The 25,678-nt window shown below is 45.3% G+C and overlaps 1 protein-coding gene across 5 annotated transcripts in view; it reads right to left on the reverse strand.

The window, feature by feature from the left end:
* Positions 1-25,678, reverse strand: part of LOC140492194 (A-type potassium channel modulatory protein KCNIP1-like) — a 503,740-nt gene that overhangs the window by 77,245 nt on the left and 400,817 nt on the right. The window contains exon 1 of one of the 5 annotated variants that reach the window (XM_072591068.1): positions 6,225-6,614. The exons of the other annotated variants lie outside the window; for them this stretch is intronic. Within the exon in view, the coding sequence (XP_072447169.1) occupies positions 6,225-6,336 (112 nt within the window). The 5' untranslated portion in view covers positions 6,337-6,614. Of the gene's footprint in view, positions 1-6,224; positions 6,615-25,678 lie in introns of those variants that run through there. 5 annotated transcript variants of the gene reach the window in all.

Raw genomic sequence — 25,678 nt, forward strand, 5'->3', positions numbered from 1 at the left:
TTAAACCAGTCCCTTGTCAGTCTGATGCAGCGTTAAACAAGACCCCGGTCAGACTGGTGCAGTATTAAATCAGACCCCGGTCAGTTTGGTGCAGTGTTAAACCAAACTCCAGTCAGTCTGGTGCAGTGTTAAACCAGACCCCGGTCAGTCTGGTGCAGCACTGAACCAGACCCCAGTCAGTCTGGTGAAGTGTTAAACCAGACCCCGGTCAGTCTGGTGCAGCATTGAACCAGACCCCAGTCAGTCTGGTGCAGTGTTAAATCAGACCCCAATCAGTCTGCTGCAGCGTTAAACTAGACCCCGGTCAGTCTGCTGCAGTGTTAAACCAGACCCCAGCGCACTGCATGGTTAAACTAGGCCCAGTCAGTGCGCCACAGTGTTAAACTAGGCCCAGTCAGTGCTCTGCAGTATTAAACTAGCACCAGTCAGTGCGCAGCATGGTTAATCTAGGCCCAGTCAGTGCACTGTGTGGTTAAACAGTGGGCGGCATGGTGGTACAGTGATTAGCACTGCTGCCTCACAGTGCCAGAGGCCCAGGTTCAATTCCCGCCTCAGGCGTCTGTCTGTGTGGAATTTGCACATTCTCCCCTTGCCTGCGTGGGTTTCCTCCGGGTGCTCCGGTTTCCTCCCACAGACCAAAATTGTGCAGGGTTAGGTGAATTGGCCATGCTAAATTGCCCGTAGTGTTAGGTGAAGGGGTAAATCTAGGGGAATGGGTCTGGGTGGGTTGCACTTCAGCAGGTTGGTGTGGACTTGTTGGGCTGAAGGGCCTGTTTCCACACTGTAAGTAATCTAATCTAAACTAAGCCCAGTCAGTGCGCCGCATGGTTAAACTAGGCCTAGTCAGTGCACTGTGTGGTTAAATTAAGCCAAGTCAGTGGGGTGAAGTGTAGTGTTAAACTCGGCCCAGTCAGTGTGCTGCAATGTTCAAGGAGGCCTAGTCAGTGCACTGCAGTGTTAAACTAGCTCCAGTCAGTGCAATGCAGTATTAAACTACCACCAGTCAGTGCACTGCGTTGTTAAACTAGGCCTAGTCAGTGTGCTGCATGGTTAAATTAGGCCCAGTCATTGCGCTACAGTGTTAAACTAGGCACAATCAGTGCACTACAGTGTTACAAACTAGGCCCAGGCCATGTGCTGCAGTGTTAAACTAGGTACAGTCAGTGTGCTGCAGTATTAAACGAGGACAGCCAGTGCACTGCAGTGTTAAACTAGCACCAGTCTGTGCGCTGCAGTTTTAAACTAGACCTAGCCAGTGTGCTGCAGGGTTAAATCAAACCCCAGTCAGTGTGCTACAGTATTAAACTCGGCCCAGCTAGTGTCTTGCAGTGTTAAACTAAGCTCCCATCATTGTGCTACAGTATTAAATCAAGCTCCAGTCAGTGCGCTAGTGTGTTAAATTAGGACCAGTCAGTATACTGTAGTGTTAAACACTCCCAGACAGTGTTAAATCAAACCCCAGTCAATGTGCAGCATTCCCTCAGTACTGACCTTCCTATAGTGCAGCATTCCCTCAGTACTGACTCTCCGATACTGCAGTATTCCCTCAGTACTGTCCTTCCCACAGTGCAGCATTCCCTCTATACTGTCCCTCCTACAGTGTAGCATTCGCTCAGTACTAGCCCTCCCATAGTGCAATATTCCCTCAGTACTGTCCCTCGCACAGTGCTGCGTTCCCTTAGTACTGACCCTTCCACAGTGCAGCATTCCCTCATACTGTCCCTCCCACAGTGCAGTGTTCCCTATGTACTGACCCTTCAATAGTGTAGCATTCCCTCCGTACTGATCCTCCCATAGTGCAGCATTCCCTCAGTACTGTCACTCCCATAGTGCAGCATTCCCTCAGTACTGTTCCTCCCACAGTGCAACATTCCCTCAGTACTGTCCTCCCACAGTGCAGCATTTGCTCTGTACTGACCCTCCAATAGTGTAGCATTCCCTCTGTACTGACCTTCCCACAGTGCAGTATTCCTTCAGTACTATCTCTCCCATCGTGCAGCAATCCCTCAGTATTGTCCTTCCAATAGTGCAGCATTCCTCAATACTGACCCTTTGATAGTGCAACATTCCCTCTGCACTGACCCTCCCACAGTGTTGTATTCCCTCCGTACTGACCCTCCCACAGTGCAGCATTCCTTCAGTACTATCTCTCCCACCATGCAGTATTCCCTCAGTACTGTCCTTCCAATAGTGCAGCATTCCCTCAATACTGACCCTTTGATAGTGCAGCATTCCCTCTGTACTGACCCTCCCACAGTGCAATATTTCCACAGTACTGTCCCTCTCACAGCGCAGCATTCCCTCTGTACTGTCCCTCCGATAGTGCAGCATCCCCTCAGTGCTGTCCCTTCCACAGTGCAGCATTCCCTCAGTACTGTCCCTTCCACAGTGCCGCATTCCCTCATACTGACCCTTCGATAATACCACATTCCCTCTGTACTGACCCTCCAATAGTGCAACATCCCCTCAGTACTAACTTTCAGATGTGGTGAATGGCCTCTGCTGTCTCCCTTCCTAGTTGACTGGAAGGTTCTAGGGCCCGTTATATAGATGGTCTAGAACTGGCCCTTTCCAATGGATCCCTGTATGCCTGTGCGAGCTGAAAAGACTCAATTGCAGCTCGGGGGAGCTCACCCACCCAGTGCCTGCTGTTAATTACAGTGAGATCATGATGGATTATGTACCTCATTGAGAAATGTGATGTGCTAGAGGTTTTTTTTGGAATCTCGCACTAATAGCTGCTCAGTGTGGCTGGTACTGAGCTCTCCTCATTGCTCACATTCTTTCTGCTGTCAGTTTGATCGAGTACACACACTGTACTTACACATGGAGTTCGCACACCATCGCACACCACTGCTATTTTTAATCCAGTCTACTTCAGCTATCCCTGGGCAAGTCCTACTTACAGTGGCTTCACACTCGCTCTCAGGGACAATCTGTTGTGTGTAGGAAGTGGGTGTTTAGGAGAGTGTGGGCGTCTGTGGGATGGACAGTGGAGTTGAGGTTTAGAGGCATGGAATTGGGGGCGTTGGGAGGGGTGGGTTGTGGAGTGTCCAGGCTTGTGTGGGTGTGAGGAGAGGCGATGAGTCTGGGACTGTAGGAGATGGTAAAGGGGGGTAACAGGAAATGGCACAGTAGGTGACAGCCAAGTGGTATTGTCGCTGGACTATTAATCTACAAACTCAACTAATGTTCGGGGGACCCAGCCTCGAATCCCACCACAGCATAAAAAAAATCAGAAATTAAGAATCTACTGACAACAATAAAACCCATTGCCAATTGTCGGAAAAACCCACTAACGTTCTTCAGGGAAGGAAATCTGCCACCCTCACCAGTTATGTGACTCTAGACCTGCAGCAAAGTGGTTGTCTCTCAATTACCCTGTGAAATGCAAGCCATTCAGTTATATTAATTGCTACAAAACGCCTTCAAGGGCAATTAGGGATGGGCAATAAATGCTGGCTAGCCAGCGATCCCACAAATGAAAGGAAAATAAAGTGGGGCTGCCAGGGATTCACTGGACTCTCTGGGGTCAGGAAATAGTACCTACTGATTTTGGAGGTGCAAAGACCCCAGGTTTTAAAAACAAGCTTCTTTTTCACATTTTCTCTGGACTCCTCCATGACTTTATGATTTTTGCTGATGGGAATACAAACTGTTCCAATCCATGGGAAGGGGAGCTGGAAGGGGTGGGGATGGTGGAGCTAGGGGATCATGTGAGAATCTCCAGGAATGAAAGCAATCAGAGTTGGCGACCCTGGGGGGAGAGTGCCAAGGAGTTAGGGGCAGGAGTCAGGGTGCTTTGGGGAAGGGAAAGGGGTGGGGGCTATGGGTACAGTGAACAGGCAAAGGGCAGTGTGCTATGTGTCAGGGGAAGGGCTGGGGGAAGGCTGCTGTTGGTAAGGTGAAGCAGCAGTGATGAGGATGCAGCGTGTATGGACCTGTGGGCAAGGTGAAGGGTCAGGGTGCAGGGGTTATGGACATGTGGGTAAGGCAAAGGGTCAGGGTGCATGGGTTATGGACATGTGGGTAAGGCGAAGGGTCAGAGTTCGGGGTTATGCATATGTAGGTAAGGTGAAGGGTCAGGGTGCATGGGCTATGAGCATGTGGGTAAGGTGAAGGGTCAGACTGAACAGGTTATGGGTAAGGTAAAGGGTCAGGGTGTTGGGGTACAGGCATATTGGTTAAGGTAAAGGGTCAGGGTGCAGGGGTAATGAGCATGTGGGTAAGGTAAAGGGTCGGGGGGCTGAAGGGAAGGTGAAGGGGAGGGGTCGGGGGCTGTAAGGAAGGTGAAGGGGGAGGGTTTGGGGGGTCTGTTGGGAAGATGAAGGGGCAGGGGTTGGGAGGCTGTGGGGAAGGTGATGGGGTAGAGGTCGGAGGGACCCATGGGGAAGGTGAGGGGGAGAGTTTGGGGGAGGGGCTATGGGGAAGATGAAGGGGCAGAGGTTGGGGGAGGCCCATGGGGAAGGTGAAGGGGCAGGGGTCGGGGGACTGTGGGGAAGGTGAAGGGGCAGGGGTCGGGGGAGTGTGGGGAAGGTGAAGGGGCAGTGGTCGGAGGGCTGTGGGGAAGGTGAAGGGGCAGTGGTCGGGGGGCTGCAGGGAAGGTGAATGGGCAGGGGTCGGGGGCTGTGGGGAAGGTGAAAGGGCTGGGGTCAGGGGGCTGTGGGGAAGGTAAAGGGACAGGGGGCAGGGGGCCGTGGGGAAGATGAAGGGGCGGGGGTAAGAATGAAAATAAGTTGCAAAGTGCTCACATTGCTGAGATTCTATTGTTTTGGCAGCGTGTTAAATTAAAAATCAGGAAAGGGGCCCTACCCACCTTGGACTGCTGTTTTTGCAGGAATCTGTTCTGCTAAATGACCTGCCCAACCCTTTGTTCTTTAAGCCCAATGCATATCCTCCCAGTATACAGCGACTTCAAGCTATAGTGTGCCAGGTATACAGCCGCAAGTAGATTCTCGCAGGTATACAGCCCCAGGTGTGCACCCTCAAGTGTGTCTTGTAGGTATACTGCCTTAGGTGTGTGAGCCCAGGTATATAAGTGTAGTTGTATGCCTCCAGGTACATAGTGTTGGTATACAGTCTCAAGTATCTGCCCCGAGGTATATGCTCCAAGGCATATTGAGACAGGTATTCAGCTCGAAGTATACAGCCTAGGTATAAGAACCCAGATATCTTTTCCCAGGTGTACAGATGCAGGCATATACCTCCAGAACTATCCTCCATGTATATGCCCCAGATATATGTTCCTAGTTTTAAAGACCCATGTACACAGACCCAGGTATATCTCCCCAGGTATATATCCCCATTATATGGCACCACGTATAACTCTCCAGATGTATCTCTTATGTATGCAACCCAGGTGTATGACCCAAGTACATTGTGTCAAGTATACAGATCTGAACATATCACACCACCACCCCCCCCACACCCCCAGGTATATGTCTCTACCCTACCATTCACACACAGAAACCTTTAGCTTTGCTTCTCTCAGTTGCAGCGTTTGATGACATAATCCCCTCCCCCAACTGCAATTCCCTAAACCCAGCCCTACCTCCCATCTTGCGCTCACTCATTCCTAATTGTTGGGATCAGATTTCCCAGCTCCACTCTGCCTAGTCCCTCCAGATCCCAGGCGTGTGCACTGAAGCAGACAGTGATGATGATAAAGAGGTTCTGATGTTGATAACAATGGCACCTCCTGAGGCTTCCAACTCTCCCTTTTGCTCTCTCACTGCCCTATTCCCTTTCACACTTCCTGTCAATATTGAGACATCTTTGCCCCCTCCCAGTCTGTGATTTTGCTTTGTTCTGAACACAGACTTCTGCACTGTCCTTCCCCGATTCTCCACGTCTCCATCAGGATTTCTTTGCTCTAGTTTCTTTGCTGTCGCTGACTCAGGATAAATCTGTCCCAACTTCAGGAAGCTGCTGTATATTTATTTAAATTCGTTGTTGAAATGAGAAGCTCCGTGATCTCTCTGTGCAGTTTGGAAGAACAGTGAGCAGACAGGAGTCCCAACTCCGAGTGCAGACCAAGATACTCTCAACATCCAGGGCTGCAGCCCCTTCTCAGAGCTGTGACCAAGGCAGGAAATGTTTTACAGGGAAAATAAAACAGCTGGAGTCCCAGCAGGTTGAGCTAAAACTATCATGCCTTAAATGGTTAAACGCATGGCAAAATAAGGACACAGCAAGGCAAAGGAGAATGTGGGAGTCTCACTTACTGTCAGAAAAATCAATGAGTCCAAGAAAGTGGAGAAGTTTCAGTGATGTACATACTACGATCACAATTCCCAGAGTCTGCAGCCCCTCTGACTCGCCTTTGATATTCAGCATTCTTCCAAGTACTTCGCAGGGAGGCACTCCTTCCCCTTCATGACAAACTGCTGAATGTAATCCCACCGACCTCGTCCAACTTGCATCACCCTCTCCTTAAATCGCTATCACTATTCTTCCTCCTCCCCTCTTTCACACGCTCTCTCTCTCTCTCTACCTTGCTTCCACACCCTTTCTTTTACTGTACAGATCACCGTTCTCTCACTCTGTACATATCCTGCTCTCTCTCTCTGTCTCCTTCAGTTTGTCTCTTACTTTTGGTTTCTCTCACTTTCTATGTTGGTGTCTCCACCTCTCATTCTCCACGCTGTCTGCCCACTTACAGAATCGCTGTTTCTTGTTCTCCCTCCTCTCTCTATGCCTCTCGGTCTATATCATTCTCCTTTTCTGTGTTGTCGTCTTTTATCCAGCTCTTTCCCTTTCTCCGTTGTTTCTCTCTCTCTCTCTCTCTCTTTCTCTCTCTCTCTCTCACTCTGGGTATGTTACTTTCTGTCTACCTAATTCTCACTCTTCCTCTTGGTCTGAGTCCCTCTTTCTGGCCATTTCTGTCCTTCTGTCTCTCACTCCCTACCTCTGTGTGTCTTTCCACCTTAAGCCTTTGCACACCTGCTTGTCTCGATTGGTCTCTCTCTCTCTCTCTTTATTTCGTTTTTCGTTTTCTTCCACTCTTGTTAAAATGCTTCAAAGCTATGATATGCAACCTTGGCAACTCTCATGTTGGCAAGCTGTTGTACCTCCCTGTCTGGTTGGTTGTTCTGTGGCTCACTACAGTAGTCTGTAACTGATACTCCCAGCAGCAGCAGCAATGAATACACTTGCACATCCTGTCATATGAAATATGAATTTCTCTGCTTTTAACACACCAATTGGCCACATTTTAACTAACAGCTCATTGAAAATAAATATTTAATCCTGACTGAACGTTCTCAGTAGATTGTCTTAAAAGTATGGCGGAAACATATTAATGTGTTTTATTAAATGCTTCTGGATATATAGTTGTATGTGGATATTTGAGAGGTGATACATGTTGGAAGGTACAGCTTGTTAGTCAGAGGTTAATCAGCAAGGTAACATGGATAGTCTGGAAGTAGGGTCAAGAACAAAGGAATCCTGAGGGGCAAATATTAGAGAACCTTTAAATGTGGTTGGGAAAGTTGGTAGAATAGTTTAGAAACTGTTTACTCAGCTTTCCATTAAGAGACAGTGAACATAAATCAGAAAACAGATTTTTTTTTATCACTGTTTAACCTCAGCTACAGTTTGGTGTACATTTCTGGCTATTACATCTTAGAAAGCTTTGGAAAGGAATGTTACTGGGGTGATGCAGGGAGCAGGATCTTCAGACTGAGGAAGCAAGTTTGGAGAACAAACCAGAGCTCAGCAATTTAAAATCATTGCCAATGAATGAGAGGAAAAGTTAGAAGTGTTTTTAAATCAGCAACATTTTTAAAAAAACTTCCATTGGTACCTTCAAAAGGCAATTGAATGTGAATTTGAAGAGAATTGGTTCAAAGAGTTAGAGGGGAGCAGCTGGAGGAGTGAAACTAAATGGAATATCTCCTTCAGAGAGCCAACATAGACACGAGAGGCTAATGGCCTCTTTTTGAGCTCTAACATTCTTGGAGTTTATCGTTGGGAGCTCGGCTCACTGTCGTGACGAACTGACAGCTCAGGACAAGCTTTCAAATCAATATTGTTTGCTCTGTCTCTGTACTTTTCCTCAACATCTTACTCACAGTCTTGAATTTAACAACTGATATAGTCCATCAACAATTGGGTCACAAAAGCCTGTGATACTTAATTTTGAGATTTTCAGGTGGGTCCTGGCCTCACCCTCTTTGTGGGGGAGAGAGACTTCCAGATTTCTCTTCCTCACTGGGTGAAACAGTGTTACCTGCCATCTGCACTTAAACAACCTGACTCAAATCTGAAGATTCTACCCCATGTTCTGAACTCTCCCACCACAAATTTCATTTTCCCCATTTACCTATTCAAATCCTTTTAACTACCTCAAATAGCTCAAACCTTAATCCTCAATGCATGCTAAGTACACAATGAGTCTTTCTAGTCAGTCCTTGTGGGAATTCTGGGCAATAGATGTAAAATGGACCAATCATCTTCTCTTTCTGCTTCGGGAACTATAGGAAAGTTGTTGAGGAAAATTACAAATGCAGAATAGACGATAACAGTATCCCAAAATGATTTCAAACCTCATCACTATCAGAGTTAAGAAGCTCATTTTTGACACAGTAGACAGGCAGGAGGGCGGGAGAACACAGCAAGCCAGGCAGCATCAGGAGGTGGAGAAATCAAGATTTTGGGTGTAACGTTTCATCAGGACTGGGGGTGGGTGTAAGGGGAACTGCAGATAAAGTGGGCATGGGGGTAAGCGGAGAGGTTAAGAAAGGGGAGGGAGGTAACCCCTCTTCAGGTTATACCTGAAATGTCGACTTCTCCAGCTCCTGATGCTGACGGCTCGCTGTGTTCTTCCAGCCTCCTGTTTGTCTACTTTTGATTCCAGCATCTGCAGATTTTTTTGTCTCTCACCAAATTTGTTGACAAGGCAAAGTTAGGTGGGAATGTAAGTTGTGAGGAACATGCAAAGAGCCTGCAAAAGGATATACTTATGTTACAGTGACTGGCCAGGACTTAAGAGAGAGAATATAATGAAGTGTGGTGTTATCCACTCTGCATCGAAAAGCAGAACATTTTTGTTAATGGTGAGACAATAAAAATCATTTGCATTCAGAGGGTTCTGGGTGTCTTTGTACACAGAGTCAGAGAGATGTACAGCATGGAAACAGACCTGTCAGTCCAACTCGTCTGAAAAATTAATGTGCAGCTACAGGAAATGTTTAGGAAGAGAACGGTCAGTTAGTTAATGTTTTTGTTATGAAGGGATTGAAGTATAAGAGTAAAGAAGTCTGTACAATTAAACAGGGCACTGAGGAGACCACAGCTGTCACTCTGTGCAGTATGGGTTCCTCTCTAAGGATATGCATGTCCCAGAGAGAGTGTCTGGAGAATCGGATTGTTCAATGAGGAGAGATTGAGGAGATTCGATCTGTAATGTCTACTGGAGTTTGGAAGAATGACAGATGAAACTAAAAATTCAATTTCTGGATGTGGCCAGAGGTTCATGAATTTTCCTGCACCCAGTCATGTTTACCTGTTAATATTAAGATATCACTCCAAAACATCTCCTTATTTGATTGTCATCAATTAATGAGTCAAAATTAATGTTGAGAGTGATCAGCAACTGGCAGAGTTATATAAATCTTCTAATGAAGGTCCATGTAGAGGGCTGGTTTCTCTGCTTGTAGACCCTTTTCCCAATGAGAAGGCTTCATCTCTCTCACCCTCTTTCTCTATCCGTCTCCTTTCCTCTCATTGCCTCTCTCTGTTTCTTTCTGTCTCTCCCTCTCTCTCTCTCTCTTTTTCTCTCTCTGTCTCTCTCCATCTCTCTCACTTTCTGTCTGTCTCTCTGTTACAAAAATCAGGTTAAACTCAACTGGGCAATTGCCACCCCATCAGTCTACTGTCGATCATCAGTAAAGTTTTGGAAGATATCATTAACAATGCTATCAAGCAGCACCTGCTCAGCAATAATCTGCTGACTGATGCCCAGTTTAGGTTCTACCAGGGCCACCCAGCTCCTGATCACATTACAGCCTTGGTCCATACATGGACAGAAGAGCTCAATTCCAGAGGGGAGGTGAGAGTGATAGCCCTTGACACCAAGGGTGCGTTCAACCATTTGGCATCAAGGATCCCTGGCAAAACTGAAATGAATCGGTACGGGGGCAAACCCTCTGCTGGTTGGAGTCATACCTGGCACATTGGAAGATGGTTGAAGTTGTTGGAGGTTAGTCAACTCAGCTCCAGGATATTTCTGCAGGAGTTCCTCAGGGTAGTGTACTAGGCCCAACCATCTTCAGCTGCTTCATCAATGACCATAAGGTCAGAAGTGGGGATGTTTGCCAATGGTTTCACAATGATCAGCACCATTTAAATGCAAGAAGATCTGGACAATATTCAGTCTTGTGCTGACAAGTGGCAAGTAACAATCATGCCATACAAATGTTTGAAAATTGACCCTCTCAAAAAAGAGGCAATCTAAATAATACCCTTAGACAGTCAATGGTGTTACCATCACTGAATACTCCACTATTAATATCCTTGGGGTTGCCATTGACCAGAAATTCAATTGGATTCACCACATAAACACAGTGGCTGCAAGAGCAGGCCAGAGATTAGGAATAATGTAGTGAGTAACTCACCTCCTGACTCCCCAAAGTATATCCACAAGGCACAAGTCAGGACTGTGATGGAACACTCCCCACTTACCTGGATGGGTGCAGCTCCAACAACACTCGAGAAGCTTGACACCATCCAGGACAAAGCAGCCCACTTGACTGACATCATATCCACATGCATCCACTCCCTCCACCAGTGATGTTCATAACATCAGTGCATACCATCTACAAGAAGCACTGCAGCAATTCACCAAAGATCCTTCGACAGCACCTTTCAAACCCATGGTCACTTTGATCTGGAATGGTCAAGTACAGCAGATATATGGGAACACCATCATCTGCCTCTTCCCCTCCAAGCCAATCAGTATCCTGACTTGGAAATACTGTATATCACCATTCCTTCACTATTGCTGAGTCAAAATCAAATTTCTTCCCTATCAGCATTGTGGGTCTACCTACAGTTCACTATCACCTTCTCAAGGGCAACTACACTTGGCCAATTGGAGCCGAACTGACCTTAAGGTGAAGTTTTTGCCAGAGAATCCAAACAACCTATCAGTTGTATCAGAAAACTAAAATATCTTTTATCTAAAAAAATTGGTGGTAAGGTTTTTGGATAAAAGATTCCTATCAGTAAATATAGAAGCTAATCTCTTTTACAGGATATAGAACCTGGAGCTGGCCATTTTGCCGTTTGACCTCATTGCAAGATGGTCAATTGCATTAACCCTCACTTTCCCATATTCCCTAATTCCCTTCTGAACCAGAAATTCTATCTATTGAATGTCATATTAAATATATTCGATGTCTGAGAGTCTATAGCTCTCTGGCATAGAAAAGTCCAAAGATTCCCAACTCTCTCAATAAGGCAATGAGTTCTGATGTCAGTACCAGTATAAATGATTATACAAGAATAATCAGTTCTTGTATCCTGATTCTCGTGAGGAATGAGCAATGAAATGCCATTGACTTGTAATCTTACCACAATCTCTCTCTTTAGCTGCTACCTGAACTTTCCAACAGGCAGTTTTCCTGAAGACACTACAAGGCACAACTGGACTAGCTGTGGAGTCAGTAAACCATAAGGCTTCCAGTAATGACCACACCCATTAGCAATCATGCCATGGACCATCAAAAGAGATATCATTTATAGTGAATCTGCTTAGAATCAATGCCAGGATAAACTCTGCTGCTTATTATTCATGTCTGTGACTGACTTCTGTATTGAAGTGAATGTATTCAGGGAAAACTGTCAAAGTCAATCAAAAATCTGTTTGAGCCAGATGATTTCACAATGCAATGTTGATCCAGTGTCAGGCGATGTTGACTGGATACACACACTTTCAAAATTCACAAATACTTAGCAATTCCACCAACAATCTCTCATCACTTCATACACTACCAGCATTAGGGTCCTCCCCCAGTGTTGGGGGCAGGGTGATTAGTAATGGTCTGGTCTCAGTGTTGCAAGGGGAGGACAATCCTGTGTTTCGAGATGTGGGGGTGTTATTGAGGATACAGATAATCTCCAGCTGGTCACAGTTACACTGAGAATCGACAATTGCCCTGGACCGTTATGATATCACAGCAACTAAGGATGAATCTCCAGGAGGCAATTTTGAGCCATACAGCAGGAAAATGAGGAAGGTCATGGATATTGCGATGTTTTTTTTTATTTTCTTTGTACATTTAAAAATTTATAAATCCATTTGGATGTGTTTCTGAGACTATACATGGGTATGTGAATTGATGGATAGATGTGGTAGCATGGGTGATTACCCATGGAGGGGGTAACGGCATGCTGGTATCATCACTGGACTTTTGGGTGTAGGTTTGCTCGCTGAGCTGTAGGTTTGATATCCAGACGTTTCATTACCTGGCTAGGTAACATCATCAGTGGTGACCTCCAAGTGAAGCAAAGCTGTTGACTCCTGCTTTCTATTTATATGTTGGTCCTGGATGGGGTACCTGGAGTTTGTGGTGATGTCATTTCCTGTTCATTTTCTGAGGGGTTGATAGAGGGTATCTAGATCTATGTGCTTGATTATGGCGTTGTGGTTGGAGTGCCAGGCCTCTAGGAATTCTCTGGCATGTCTTTGTTTAGCCTACGAGATTAGGTTCAACAATACAATCTACGAACAAACCAACGGCACACCCATGGGATCTCCACTATCAGGATTCATAGCAGAAGCGGTAATGCAAAGACTAGAACAAACAGCCCTCCCAACCATCAAACCAAAAATCTGGGTCCGCTACGTAGATGACACCTTTGTCATCCCAAAACGAAACAAGATAGAAGAGACATTTAACATTATCAACAACACCCTCACAGGCATAAAGTTCACCAAGGAGGAAGAAACCGACAACAAACTCGCATTCCTGGATGTCACAGTCGAAAGAACGGACAACGGAGAACTACAAACCTGTGTATACAGAAAACCGACAAACACTGACCAAATACTTAACTACACCAGCAACCATCCCAACACATACAAACAAAGCTGTATCAGAACACTATTCCAACGAGCCACCACACACTGCAGCACAGACGAACTTTGGAAAACAGAGGAGAACCACCTATACAACGTATTCAAGAAGAACAGATACTCAAGAAATACAGTACGCAGATTCCTCAGGAACAAACCGCGACAAGCAGACCAAACACAGCCAAAAACCCTAACCACCTTACCATACATCAAAGAAGTCTCAGAAATGACAGCCAGACTACTAAGACCCCTCAGAATCCTAATAGCACACAAACCCACCAACACTCTCAAACAAAAACTAACAAACTTAAAAGACCCAATATAACCCATGGACAAAACCAAAGTCATCTACAAAATTACATGCAAGGACTGCCACAAACACAACAGGAAGAAAGTTAGCCACCAGAATACATGAACACCAGCTAGCCACAAAAAGACATGACCCTCTCTCCCTCGTAGCCCTACACACGGATGAAAAAAACCCCACCATTTCGACTGGGACAACACATCTATCCTGGGACAGGCTAAACAAAGACATTCCAGAGAATTCTTAGAGACCTGGCACTCCAACCACAATGCCACAAACAAACACATAGATCTAGATACCATCTATCAACCCCTCAGAAAACAAACAGGAAATGACATCACCACAAACCCCAGGAACCCCATCCAGGACAAACATATAAATAGAAAGCAGGAGACAACAGCTTTGCTTCACTTGGAGGTCGCCACTGATGATGTTACCTAGCCAGGTAATGAAACGTCTGGATGTCAAACCTACAGCTCAGTGAGCAAACCGACAACAAAAACCTCAACCTGAGCTACAAAACTTCACAAATCATCACTGGACTGTTAATCCAGAAACCCAGATAATGTTCTGGGGATGCTGGTTCAAATCCTGCCATGGCAGATGGTGGAATTTGAATTCAATAAAAATTTGGAATTCAGAATGTAATGATGACCATGAAGCCATTGGTGATAGTTGGAAAAATCCATCGTGTTCACTAATGTCCTTCAGGAAAAGAAATCTGCCACCCCTACCTGGTCTGGACTCCATGTGACTCCAGATCCATAGCAATGTGGTTGACTCTTAACTGCCCTCTGGGCAATTCAGATGGGCAATAAATGCTGGCTGACCATCTCATTCTATGAATGAATGAATTTTTAAAAGCTACATATGTGGCTATGAAGATGGGTGGGTCAAGGAATGGAACGCAGGAATATTGGAACAGGGGTAGGCCATTCAGTAGATCATGGCCTAATTCGGAGTGGGACCATTCGGTGCAGCCACTTTGTCGTGAGCGATTTAGCGCGGCCAGTTTGGCGCGACCCATTTAGGTACAGAACTGTTTTGTAGTTATTCAATAGTTTGTAGTTATTATTAAAATAAACTATAACCCATTAAAATGATATTCTGTTGAAATTGAAGAAATTCAGGGAAGCAAAAGCTAGAATACAGATACTTGTAAGAAGATTTAGTGAGAGAAATGACATTGAATATTTACGAGGGATTGCCCATAATTTTGAATAAATGTCATATTTCAGATTTTTCGTATTTACCTTATTTCTTTCATTTTTATTTTCTTTTTAACATTTTTACTGAAGAAGATAAACATTATTTTTCACTTTCTTGCTTTCATTAATGCTTGTAACTAAGCCTGAAAAGGAATAAATATGAGCTGCATCGAAACAGTTCTGCGCCTAAATGGGCTTGCACCAAAACGGGCTGCGCCAAACTGGCCATGCCGAATCGCTCACACCAAAGTGGCTGCGCCGTATGGTCCTATACCCGGCCTAATTCTACCCTGCCTTGGGCCCATGTCCCTTGATATCCTTGCTTCGTAAATATTTTTCTGCCACAGATTTAAGATTAACAATTGAATCATTATCGACAGCTGTTTGAGGAAGAGAATTCCAAATCTTCACTATTCTTGGCATGTGGCAGTGTTTTCTAATGTTTCTCCTGCCCCGATTCTAGAATCTTCTACCAGTGGAAATGGTTAATCTTTATCTTCCCTGCCTTTCCCTGTTAATATCCTGAAAACCTTGATTGGATTACCTGTTAATCTTCTAAATTCCAGCGAATAAAAGCCTAATTTGTCTAAGATCTCCATGTAACTTAACCCAGGGATTGAATTCAAGAGTCGTGAGGTGATGTTGCAGCTGTACAGGACTTTGGTTAGACCACATTTGGAGTACTGTGTGCAGTTCTGGTCGCCTCACTTTAGGAAAGATGTGGAAGCTTTGGAGAGGGTGCAGAGAAGATTTACCAGGATGTTGCCTGGAATGGAGACTAGGTCGTACGAGGATAGGTTGAGAGTTCTCGGCCTTTTCTCGTTGGAACGGCGAAGGATGAGGGGTGACTTGATAGAGGTTTATAAGATGATCAGAGGAATAGATAGAGTAGACAGTCAGAAACTTTTTCCCCGGGTACAACAGAGTGTTACAAGGGGACATAAATTTAAGGTGAAGGGTGGAAGGTATAGGGGAGATGTCAGGGGTGGGTTCTTCACCCAGAGAGTGGTGGGGGCATGGAATGCGCTGCCCGTGGGAGTGGTAGAGTCAGATTCATTGGCGACCTTTAAGCGGCATTTAGATAGGTACATGGATGGGTGCTTAATCTAGGATAGAAGTTCGGCACAACATCGTGGGCCGAAGGGCCTGTTCTGTGCTGTATTGTTCTATGTTCTATGTTCTATGTTCTATGAAATCTAGGTATTGTCCATGGAAATCTGAGTCAGTTCGCCATCATGTTGGGGTGGAGTTGAGGTGACCCAGCTTTCAGATATAACCTACAATCTCAAGGGGCTCCTTCTGTTGTAAGTGCTATCCTATCCTATCAACAAATCAACACTCTCTTACTCAGTCTGTCAACTAATAAATAAAAAGCCCAGAAATATGTACAATGGGAACGCGAGTTGTTAGAAATGTGCAAGAAACTGGGTCAAAGAAGCAGCAAGAAAGTTTGTTGCTCTCCTGGGCGAGAAAATGACTGAGGAGATAAATTGCTTTGTCTTGACTGTCTCAGGTCAGTATGAGTGAGGATTTGTACCCAGTGCTGGTGAGACTTGCGAATGTTTACAAACAGATTATTGGATGTTCAATCTTCCTCATTCCCTTTGAAAACTGGGGGTCTGGATAAAGAAGGATGAGAAGGCTGAACCAGGTCTCACTCCTCCTCTGCATGTGATGCTGGAGATGGTCAAACATCAAAATGAACAATTGAATCAAATAGTTAAGTTCTATTTATTTCAGTCTCACTTAGTTTCATATGAGTTCCACCTCAAATACTGTGTCCACTCATGGTCAGTCCCACCTCGAACACTGTGTCCACTCCTGGTCAGTCCCACCTCAAACACTGTGTCCAGTCCTGGTCAGTCCCACCTTGAACACTGTGTCCACTCCTGGTCAGTGCTACCTCGAACACTGTGTCCACTCCTGGTCAGTCCCACCTTGAACACTGTGTCCAGCCCTGGTCAGTCCCACCTCGAACACTGTGTCCACTCCTGGTCAGTGCTACCTCGAACACTGTGTCCACTCCTGGTCAGTCCCACCTCGAACACTGTGTCCAGCCCTGGTCAGTCCCACCTCGAACACTGTGTCCACTCCTGGTCAGTGCTACCTCGAACACTGTGTCCACTCCTGGTCAGTCCCACCTCGAACACTGTGTCCAGTCCTGGTCAGTCCCACCTTGAACACTGTGTCCAGCCCTGGTCAGTCCCACCTCGAACACTGTGTCCACTCCTGGTCAGTGCTACCTTGAACACTGTGTCCACTCCTGGTCAGTCCCACCTCGAACACTGTGTCCACTCCTGGTCAGTGCTACCTCGAACACTGTGTCCAGTCCTGGTCAGTCCCACCTTGAACACTGTGTCCAGCCCTGGTCAGTCCCACCCCGAACACTGTGTCCAGTCCTGGTCAGTCCCACCTCAAACACTGTGTCCACTCATGGTCAGTCCCACCTCAAACACTGTGTTCAGTCCTGGTCAGTCCCACCTTGAACACTGTGTCCAGCCCTGGTTAGTCCCACCTTGAACACTGTGTACACTCCTGGTCAGTCCCACCTTGAACACTGTGTCCAGCCCTGGTCAGTCCCACCTTGAACACTGTGTCCAGTCCTGGTCAGTCCCACCTCAAACACTGTCTCCACTCATGGTCAGTCCCACCTCAAACACTGTGTCCAGTCCTGGTCAGTCCCACCTTGAACACTGTGTCCAGTCCTGGTCAGTCCCACCTCGAACACTGTGTCCAGTCCTGGTCAGTCCCACCTCAAACACTGTGTCCACTCATGGTCAGTCCCACCTCAAACACTGTGTCCAGTCCTGGTCAGTCCCACCTCGAACACTGTGTCCAGTCCTGGTCAGTCCCACCTCGAACACTGTGTCCACTCCTGGTCAGTGCTACCTCTTCCACTCTGAGGAAAAGCACCTCTTCCACTCTGTACCAAATTTCCATTGTGCTCCAAAATCCCAGAAACACTCACTCAGTTTGTGCCTTATCCCGGATGTGCTATTTCCTAACTGCTTGTGTGGAGCTTTATCTGAGGCATCTAGATTACAAATAGGCATCTGAGAGGATGTCTTCGAGAGGGGCTTGAGCTTGTGAATGATTCAAAATCAGAGAATTTCATATTGTAGAAGAGGAAGACCTGCAGATTTTAGAAAACAAAGATCGATGAATCTCCAGGACCATTGTGGGAAGTTAGGGAAGAAATTGTTTTTGTATCATCAATAAACACGGGTGAAAAGCTGGAAAGAGAAGCCTGGAAACTATAGACCTGTGCATCTGACATCGATGGTGGGTATCTTGTTGGAGGTGATTCCGAAAGATAGTATTTACACGCATTTGTTGAGGTGATTAGGAATAGTCAGGATGGTTTTGTGCAAGGGAAGTCATGTCTCACAAACTTGATGAGTTTTTTAATGAAGTAACAAGGAAGACTGGTGAGGGCACAGTGGTAGACATGATCTTTGTAAAGTCTTAGAGAAGGTTCCACATGGAACACTAATTAGTCAAGTTTGATCACATAGGATTCAGAGTGAGCTTGACAATTGGATACAAAATTGGTTTGATAGTAGCAGACAGAGGGTGATGGTAGAGCATTGTTTTTCAGACTGCAGGCCTGTGATCAGCGGTGTTCCACAGGGATCGGTGCTGGGTCCACCTTTGTTTGTGTTTTATAAATGTACATGATTTGGATGAGAATATAAGAGGTATAGTTAGTATGTTTGCAAATGACGCCAAAATTCGTGGTAATAATGGACAGTGAAGAAGGTTATTTAAGAATACAAAGAGACCTTAATAAATTAGGTCAATGGGCAAAAGGAGTGGCAGACAACGATATAGGAAGGGAAAAGGTTGAGACTCTGAAGGGAGATTACAGAGAGGTTAGGCAGAAATTTAAAAAGGAGATCCTCAAGGGTAGTAATATCTGGATTACTCCCAGTGCTACGTGCTAGCAGGAGTAGGTGGATAGAGCAGATGAATACATGGCTGAGGAGCTGGTATATGGAAGAAGGATTCACATTTTTGGATCATTGGAATCTCTTTTGGGGTAGAAGTGACCTGTACAAGAAGGATGGATTGCACCTAAATTGGAAGGGGACTAATATACTGGCAGGGAGATTTGCTAGATCTGCTTGGAAGGATTTAAATGAGTAAGGTGGGGGGGGGGGACTCAGGGAGAAATGAGGAAAGAGATCAATCTGAGACTGGTACAGTTGAGAACAGAAGTGAATCAAACCGTCAGGGCAGGCAGGGCCAAGGTAGGACTAATAAATTAAACTACATATATTTCAATGCAAGGGGCCTAACAGGGAAGGCAGATGAACTCAGGGCATGGTTAGGAACATGGCACTGGGATAGCATAGCAATTACAGAAACATGGCTCAGGGATGGGCAGGACTGGCAGCTTAATGTTCCAGGATACAAATGCTACAGGAAGGCAAGTGAGGCAAGAGAGGGGCAGTGCCATTTTTGATAAGGGATAGCATTACAGCTGTGCTAAGGGAAGATATTCCCGGAAATACATCCAGGGAAGTTATTTGGGTGGAACTGAGAAATAAGAAAGGGATGATCACCTTATTGGGATTGTAGTATAGACCCCCTAATAGTCAGAGGGAAATTGAGAAACAAACTTGTAGGATCTCAGCTATCTGTAAGAATAATAAGGTGGTTATAGTAGGGGATTTTAACTTTCCAAACATCGACTGAGACTGCCATAGTGTTAAAGGTTTAGATGGAGAGGAATTTCTGAAGTGCGTATGAGACAATTTTCTGATTCAGTATGTGGATGTACCTGCTAGAGAAGGTGTAAAACTTGACCTACTCTTGGGAAATAAGGCAGGGCAGGTGACTGAGGTGTCAGTGGGGGAGCACTTTGGGCCCAGCGACCATAATTCTATTCATTTTAAAATAGTGATGAAAAAGGATAGACCGGATCTAAAAGTTGAAGTTCTAAATTGGAGAAAGGCCAATTTTGACAGTATTAGGCATGAACTTTTGAAAGCTGATTGGAGGCAGATGTTCGCAGGTAAAGGGACGGCTGGAAAATGGGAAGCCTTCCGAAATGAGATAACAAGAATCCAGAGAAAGTATATTCCTGTCAGGGTGAAAGGGAAGGCTGGTAGGTATAGGGAATGCCAGATGAGTAAAGAAATTGAGGGTTTGGTTAAGAAAAAGAAGGAAGCATATGTCACATATAGACAGGATAGATCGAGTGAACCCTTAGAAGAGTATAAAGGCAGTAGGAGTATACTTAAGAGGGAAATCAGGAGGGCAAAAAGGGACATGAGATAGCTTTGGCAAATAGAATTAAAGAGAATCCAAAGGGTTTTTACAAATATATTAAGGACAAGAGGGTAACTAGGGAGAGAATAGGACCCCTCAAAGATCAGCAAGACGGCCTTTGTGTGGAGCCACAGAAAATGGGGGAGATACTAAATGAATATTTTGCATCAGTATTTACTGTGGAAAAGGATATAGAAGATATAGACTGTAGGGAAATAGATGGTGACATCTTGCAAAATGTCCAGATTACAGAGGAGGAAGTGCTGGATGTCTTGAAATGGTTAAAGGCGGATAAATCCCCAGGACCTGATCAGGTGTACCCGAGAACTCTGTGGGAAGCTAGAGATGTGATTGCTGGGCCTCTTGCTGAGAAATTTGTATCATCGATAGTCACAGGTGAGGTGCTGGAATACTGGAGTGGTGCCACTGTTTAAGAAGGGCAGTAAAGGCAAGCCAGGGAACTATAGACCGGTGAGCCTGACCTCAGTGGTGGGCAAGTTGTTGGAGGGAATCCTGAGGGAAAGGATGTACATGTATTTGGAAAGGCAAGGGCTGATTAGGGACAGTCAACATGGCTTTGTGCATGGGAAATCATGTCTCACAAACTTGATTGAGTTTTTTGAAGAAGTAACAAAGAAGATTGATGAGGGCAGAGCAGTAGATGTGATCTATAGACAATAGACAATACGTGCAGGAGTAGGCCACTCTGCCCTTCGAGCCTGCACCACCATTCAATATGATCATGGCTGATCATCCTTAATCAGTATCCTGTTCCTGCCTTATCTCCATAACCCTTGATTCCACTATCCTTGAGAGCTCTATCCAACTCTTTCTTAAATGAATCCAGAGACTGGGCCTCCACTGCCCTCTGGGGCAGAGCATTCCACACAGCCACCACTCTCTGGGTGAAGACGTTTCTCCTCATTTCTGTCCTACATGGTCTACCCCGTATTTTTAAGCTGTGTCCTCTGGTTCAGCACTCACCCATCAGCGGAAACATGTTTCCTGCCTCCAGAGTGTCCAATCCTTTAATAATCTTATATATCTTAATCAGATCCCCTCTCAGTCTTCTAAATTCAAGGGTATACAAGCCCAGTCTCTCCAGTCTTTCAGCGTAAGGTAGTCCCGCCATTCCAGGAATTGACCTCGTGAACCTACGCGGCACTACCTCAATAGCCAGAATGTCTTTCCTCAAATTTGGAGACCAGAACTGCACACAATACTCCAGGTGTGGTCTCACCAGGGCCCTGTACAGCTGCAGAAGAACCTCTTTGCTTCTATACTCAATCCCTCTTGTTATGAAGGCCAGCATGCTATTAGCCTTCTTCACTACCTGCTGTACCTGCATGCTTACCTTCATTGACTGGTGTACAAAAACACCCAGATCTCTTTGTACTGCCCCTTTACCTAAATTGATTCCATTTAGGTAGTAATCTGCCTTCCTGTTCTTGCCACCAAAGTGAATAATCATACATTTACCACATTAAACTGCATCTGCCATGCATCTGACCACTCACCTAACCTGTCCAGGCCACCGTGTAATCTCCTAACATCCTCCTCACATTTCACCCTGCCACCCAGCTTAGTATCATCAGCAAATTTGCTAATGTTATTACTAATACCATCTTCTATATCATTAATATATATTGTAAAAAGCTGTGGTCCCAGCACTGATCCCTGCGGTACCCCACTGGTCACAGCCTGCCATTCCGAAATGGAGCTGTTTATCACTACTCTTTATTTCCTGTCGGCCAACCAACTTTCAATCCAAGTTAGTACTTTGCCCTTCTATATGGACTTCAGTAAGGCGTTCGACAAGGTTCCCCATGGGAGACTGATTAGCAAGGTTAGATCCTCATGGAACACAGGGAGAACTAGCCATTTGGATACAGAACTGGCTCAAAGGTAGAAGAACAGAGGGTGGTGGCGGAGAGTTGTTTTTCAGACTGGAACCCTGTGACCAGTGAAGTGCCACAAGGATCGGTGCTGGGTCCTCTACTTTTTGTCACTTACATAAATGATTTTGATGTGAGCATAAGAGGTACAGTTAGTAAGTTTGCAAATGACACCAAAATTGGAGGTGTAGTGGACAGCGAAGAGGGTTACGTCAGATTACAACAGGATCTTGACGAGATGGGCCAATGAGCTGAGAGTGGCAGATGGAGTTTAATTCAGATAAATGCGAGGTGCTGCATTTTGGGAAAGCAAATCTTAGCAGGACTTATACACTTAATGGTAAGGTCCTAGGGAGTGTTGCTGAACAAAGGTTCATAGCTCCTTGAAAGTGGAGTTGCAGGGAGATAGGATAGTGAAGAAGGCGTTTGGCATGCATTCCTTTATTGGTCAGAGTATTGAGTACAGGAGTTGGGAGGTCATGTTGCGGCTGTACAGGACATTGGTTAGGCCACTGTTGGAATTTTGCATGCAATTCTGGTCTCTTTCCTATCGGAAAGATGATGTGAAACTTGGAACGGTTCAGAAAAGATTTACAAGGATGTTGCCAGGGTTGGAGGATTTGAGCTATAGGGAGAGGCTGAACAGGCTGGGGCTGTTTTCCCTGGAACGTCGGAGGCTGAGGGGTGACCTTATTGAGGTTTACAAAATTATGAGGGGCATGGATAAGGTAAATAGGCAAAGTCTTTTCCCTGGGGTTGGGGAGTCCAGAACTAGAGGGCATAGGTTTAGGGTGAGATGGGAAAGATATAAAAGAGACCTAAGGGGCAACTTTTTCACGCAGAGGGTGGTACGTGTATGCAACGCGCTGCCAGAGGAAGTGGTGGAGGCTGGTACAATTGCAACATTTAAGAGGCATTTGGATTGGTATTTGAATAGGAAGGATTTGGAGGAATATGGGCTGGGTACTGGCAGGTGGGACTAGATTGTGTTGAGATATCTGGTCGGCATGGACAGGTTGGACAGAAGGGTCTGTTTCCATGCTGTACATCTCTATGACTCTATGGAGTTTAATTTGGATCAATGTGAGGTGTTGTATTTTGGTAATACAAACAAGGACAGGACTTATACAATTAATTGTCGGGCCCTCGGTAGGGTTGTAGAAGAGAGAGACCTTGGGGTTCAGGTACATAATTTTTGAAATTTGTATCATAGGTAGATATAGGTTAAGCCCTTTGAGTATAAGTGTTGAGATGTCATGTTTAGGTTGTACAGGTTGTTGGTCAGGCCTCTTCTGGAGTATTGTATACAGTTCTGGTTACCCTGTTACAGAAGCATATTACTAAACTGGAGAGGGTTCAGAAAAGATGTACCAGGATGTTTCCAGGAATGGAGGGTTTGAAATATAAAGATAGACTGGATGGGCTGGGACATTTTTCACTGGAGCATAGCGGGTTGAGGGGTGACGTTATTGAAGTTTGTAAAATCATGGGGAGTATAGATGGGTGAATGACAAGGGTCTTTTCAATGGAGTGCATCTTTTAAGGTCAGAGGTGAGATTTAAAAAAGACATGAGGGGCAACTTTACTTACACAGTGTGTGGAAAGAACAGCCATGAATGCAAGTACAGTTACAATGTTGAAAAGACATTTGGATAAGTTCCTGAATGTGAAAGATTTGGAGGGATATGGGACATGCTCAGGCAGGAGAGGTTAGTTTAGTTTGGGAACATGGTTGGCGTGCACTGGTTGGATTGAAGGGTGTGTTTGTACGTTGAATCACAATGTGACTGTTTAATTGGGAACATCCCTTTCAATAAACTGTGGCAACAGGATGCAATGTATCAGGTTCAAACTAGGAAAAAGGAGAGCTCAGATTGATGAAAGAGACAGAAGCTGACCATGAGATTGTTCCACCATTCTGTTCAATCACTGTCGATCTGCATCTGAATTCAATTTGCACACCCAGTGCAACATCATACTTATCCAACTAAATTACACCATTCACATGACTGAAAGCTTTACTCACTCACAGCATCCTGTAACTTCAGACTTGACCTGACTTCAGACGCCTATACATCGCACTGCTAGCCAGCAGCTGATAGAAGCACTATAGTAGTATCAAGTGGGTCAAATGCCCCTTGAATCAGGCAAACCTGACAGTGTTCATGCTGGAGGGTACCAGTTGGTGCCATACAGGCATAACCACAGAGGGTGTAAACTGAACAAATCTGGGGCAATGGATCCAGAGAGGAGGGGGAATTGGGAAGAAGGGAAGGGCTTTGCAATGTTAATGATCACTGAAAACCAGCAAACGCTGGATAGCAACTGTTGGATTAAAAGAAATAGGAAGACCTGACCTTGCTGTATCTTAATGCCACTCGTTCTGCTCAGCGAAACCTAATGCACATCAAAGTTCACACTTTAACTGCAAAAGTAGCACTTCAACCTTAAAGCCAAAGCCACAGTTCCTGAGCCACAGCCAAATTTTCTAACATTCCGTCTCTCTATCTCTTTCTCTCACTCCTGGATAGCAGAGGACCGGATTCAGAAGTGACTGAGGAAGATTCAGGGAGAAGTTGGCTCACTCACTGTGACTGAGAAAAGACTCACAAAACACCTGGTGTCAAAGAATGGTGAAGCCCCAAACAAGATGTGGTGCCGGAAGACTGGAGGTTGGCTAACATGATTTACATGTATTTGGAAAGGCAAGGCAATAATCAACATGGCTTTGTGCATGGGAAATCATGTTTCACTGACTTGATTCAGTTTTTTGAAGAAGTAATGAAGTGGATTGATGAGGGCAGAGCAGTGGACATGATCTATATGGAATTCAGTAAGTTGTTCAACAAGGTTCCTCGTGATATACTGATTAGCAAGGTTAGATCTCATGGAATAAAAGGGGAACTAGCCATTTGGATACAGAACTGGCTAGAAGGTAGAAGATAGAGGGTGGTGGTGGAGGGTTACTTTTTATTTTGGAGGCCTGTGACCAGTGATGTGCCACAAGGATTGGTGCTGGGTCCACTGCTTTTCGACACTTATATAAATGATTTGGATGTGAACATAGTTGTATGGTTGTAATGGTTGTAAATAGTTGTTATGGTTGTAAATTTGCAGATGACAGCAAAATTGGAGGTGTAGTGGACAGCGAAGGTTACCTCACAGTACAACGGGAATCTTGATCAGATGGGTCAATGGGCTGAGGAATGGCAGATGGAGTTTAATTTAGACAAATGTGAGGTGCTACATTTGGAAAAGCAAATCAGAGCAGGACTTATACACTTAATGATAAGGTCCTGGGGAACAAAGAGACCTTGGAGTGTAGGTTCATAGTTCTTGGAAGTGGAGTCGCTGGTAGATAGGCTCGTAAAGAAGGCGTTTGGTATGCTTTCCTTTATTGGTCAGAGTATTGAGTACAGGAGTTGGGACATTGGTTACGCCACCGTTGGAATATTGTGTGCAATTCTGGTCTCCATCATATAGGAAAGATTCTGTGAAACTTGAAAGGGTTCAGAAAAGATTTATAAGGATTTTTCCAGGGTTGGAGGATGTAATCTATGGGGAAAGGCTGCTTAGGTTGGGGCTGTTTTCCCTGGAACGTCGGAGGCTGAGGGGTAACCTTACAGAAGTTTATAAAATCATGAGGGGTATGGATAGGTACACAGACAAGGTCTTTTCCCTGGGGTGAGAGAGTCCAGAACTAGAGGCCATAGGTTTAGGGTGAGAGGAAAAAAATTTAAAAGGGACCTAAGGGGCACCTTTTTCACACAGATGGTGGTACGTGTATGGAATGACCTGTTGGAGGAAGTAGTGGAGACTGATACAATTACAACATTTAAAAGGCATCTGGATGGATATATGAATAGGAAGGGTTTAAGATGGATATGTCCAAAGTGCTGGCAAGTGGAACTAAATT

Source organism: Chiloscyllium punctatum, chromosome 20, assembly GCF_047496795.1.
Source record: "Chiloscyllium punctatum isolate Juve2018m chromosome 20, sChiPun1.3, whole genome shotgun sequence".
NCBI classification, from domain to species: Eukaryota; Metazoa; Chordata; class Chondrichthyes; order Orectolobiformes; family Hemiscylliidae; genus Chiloscyllium; species Chiloscyllium punctatum.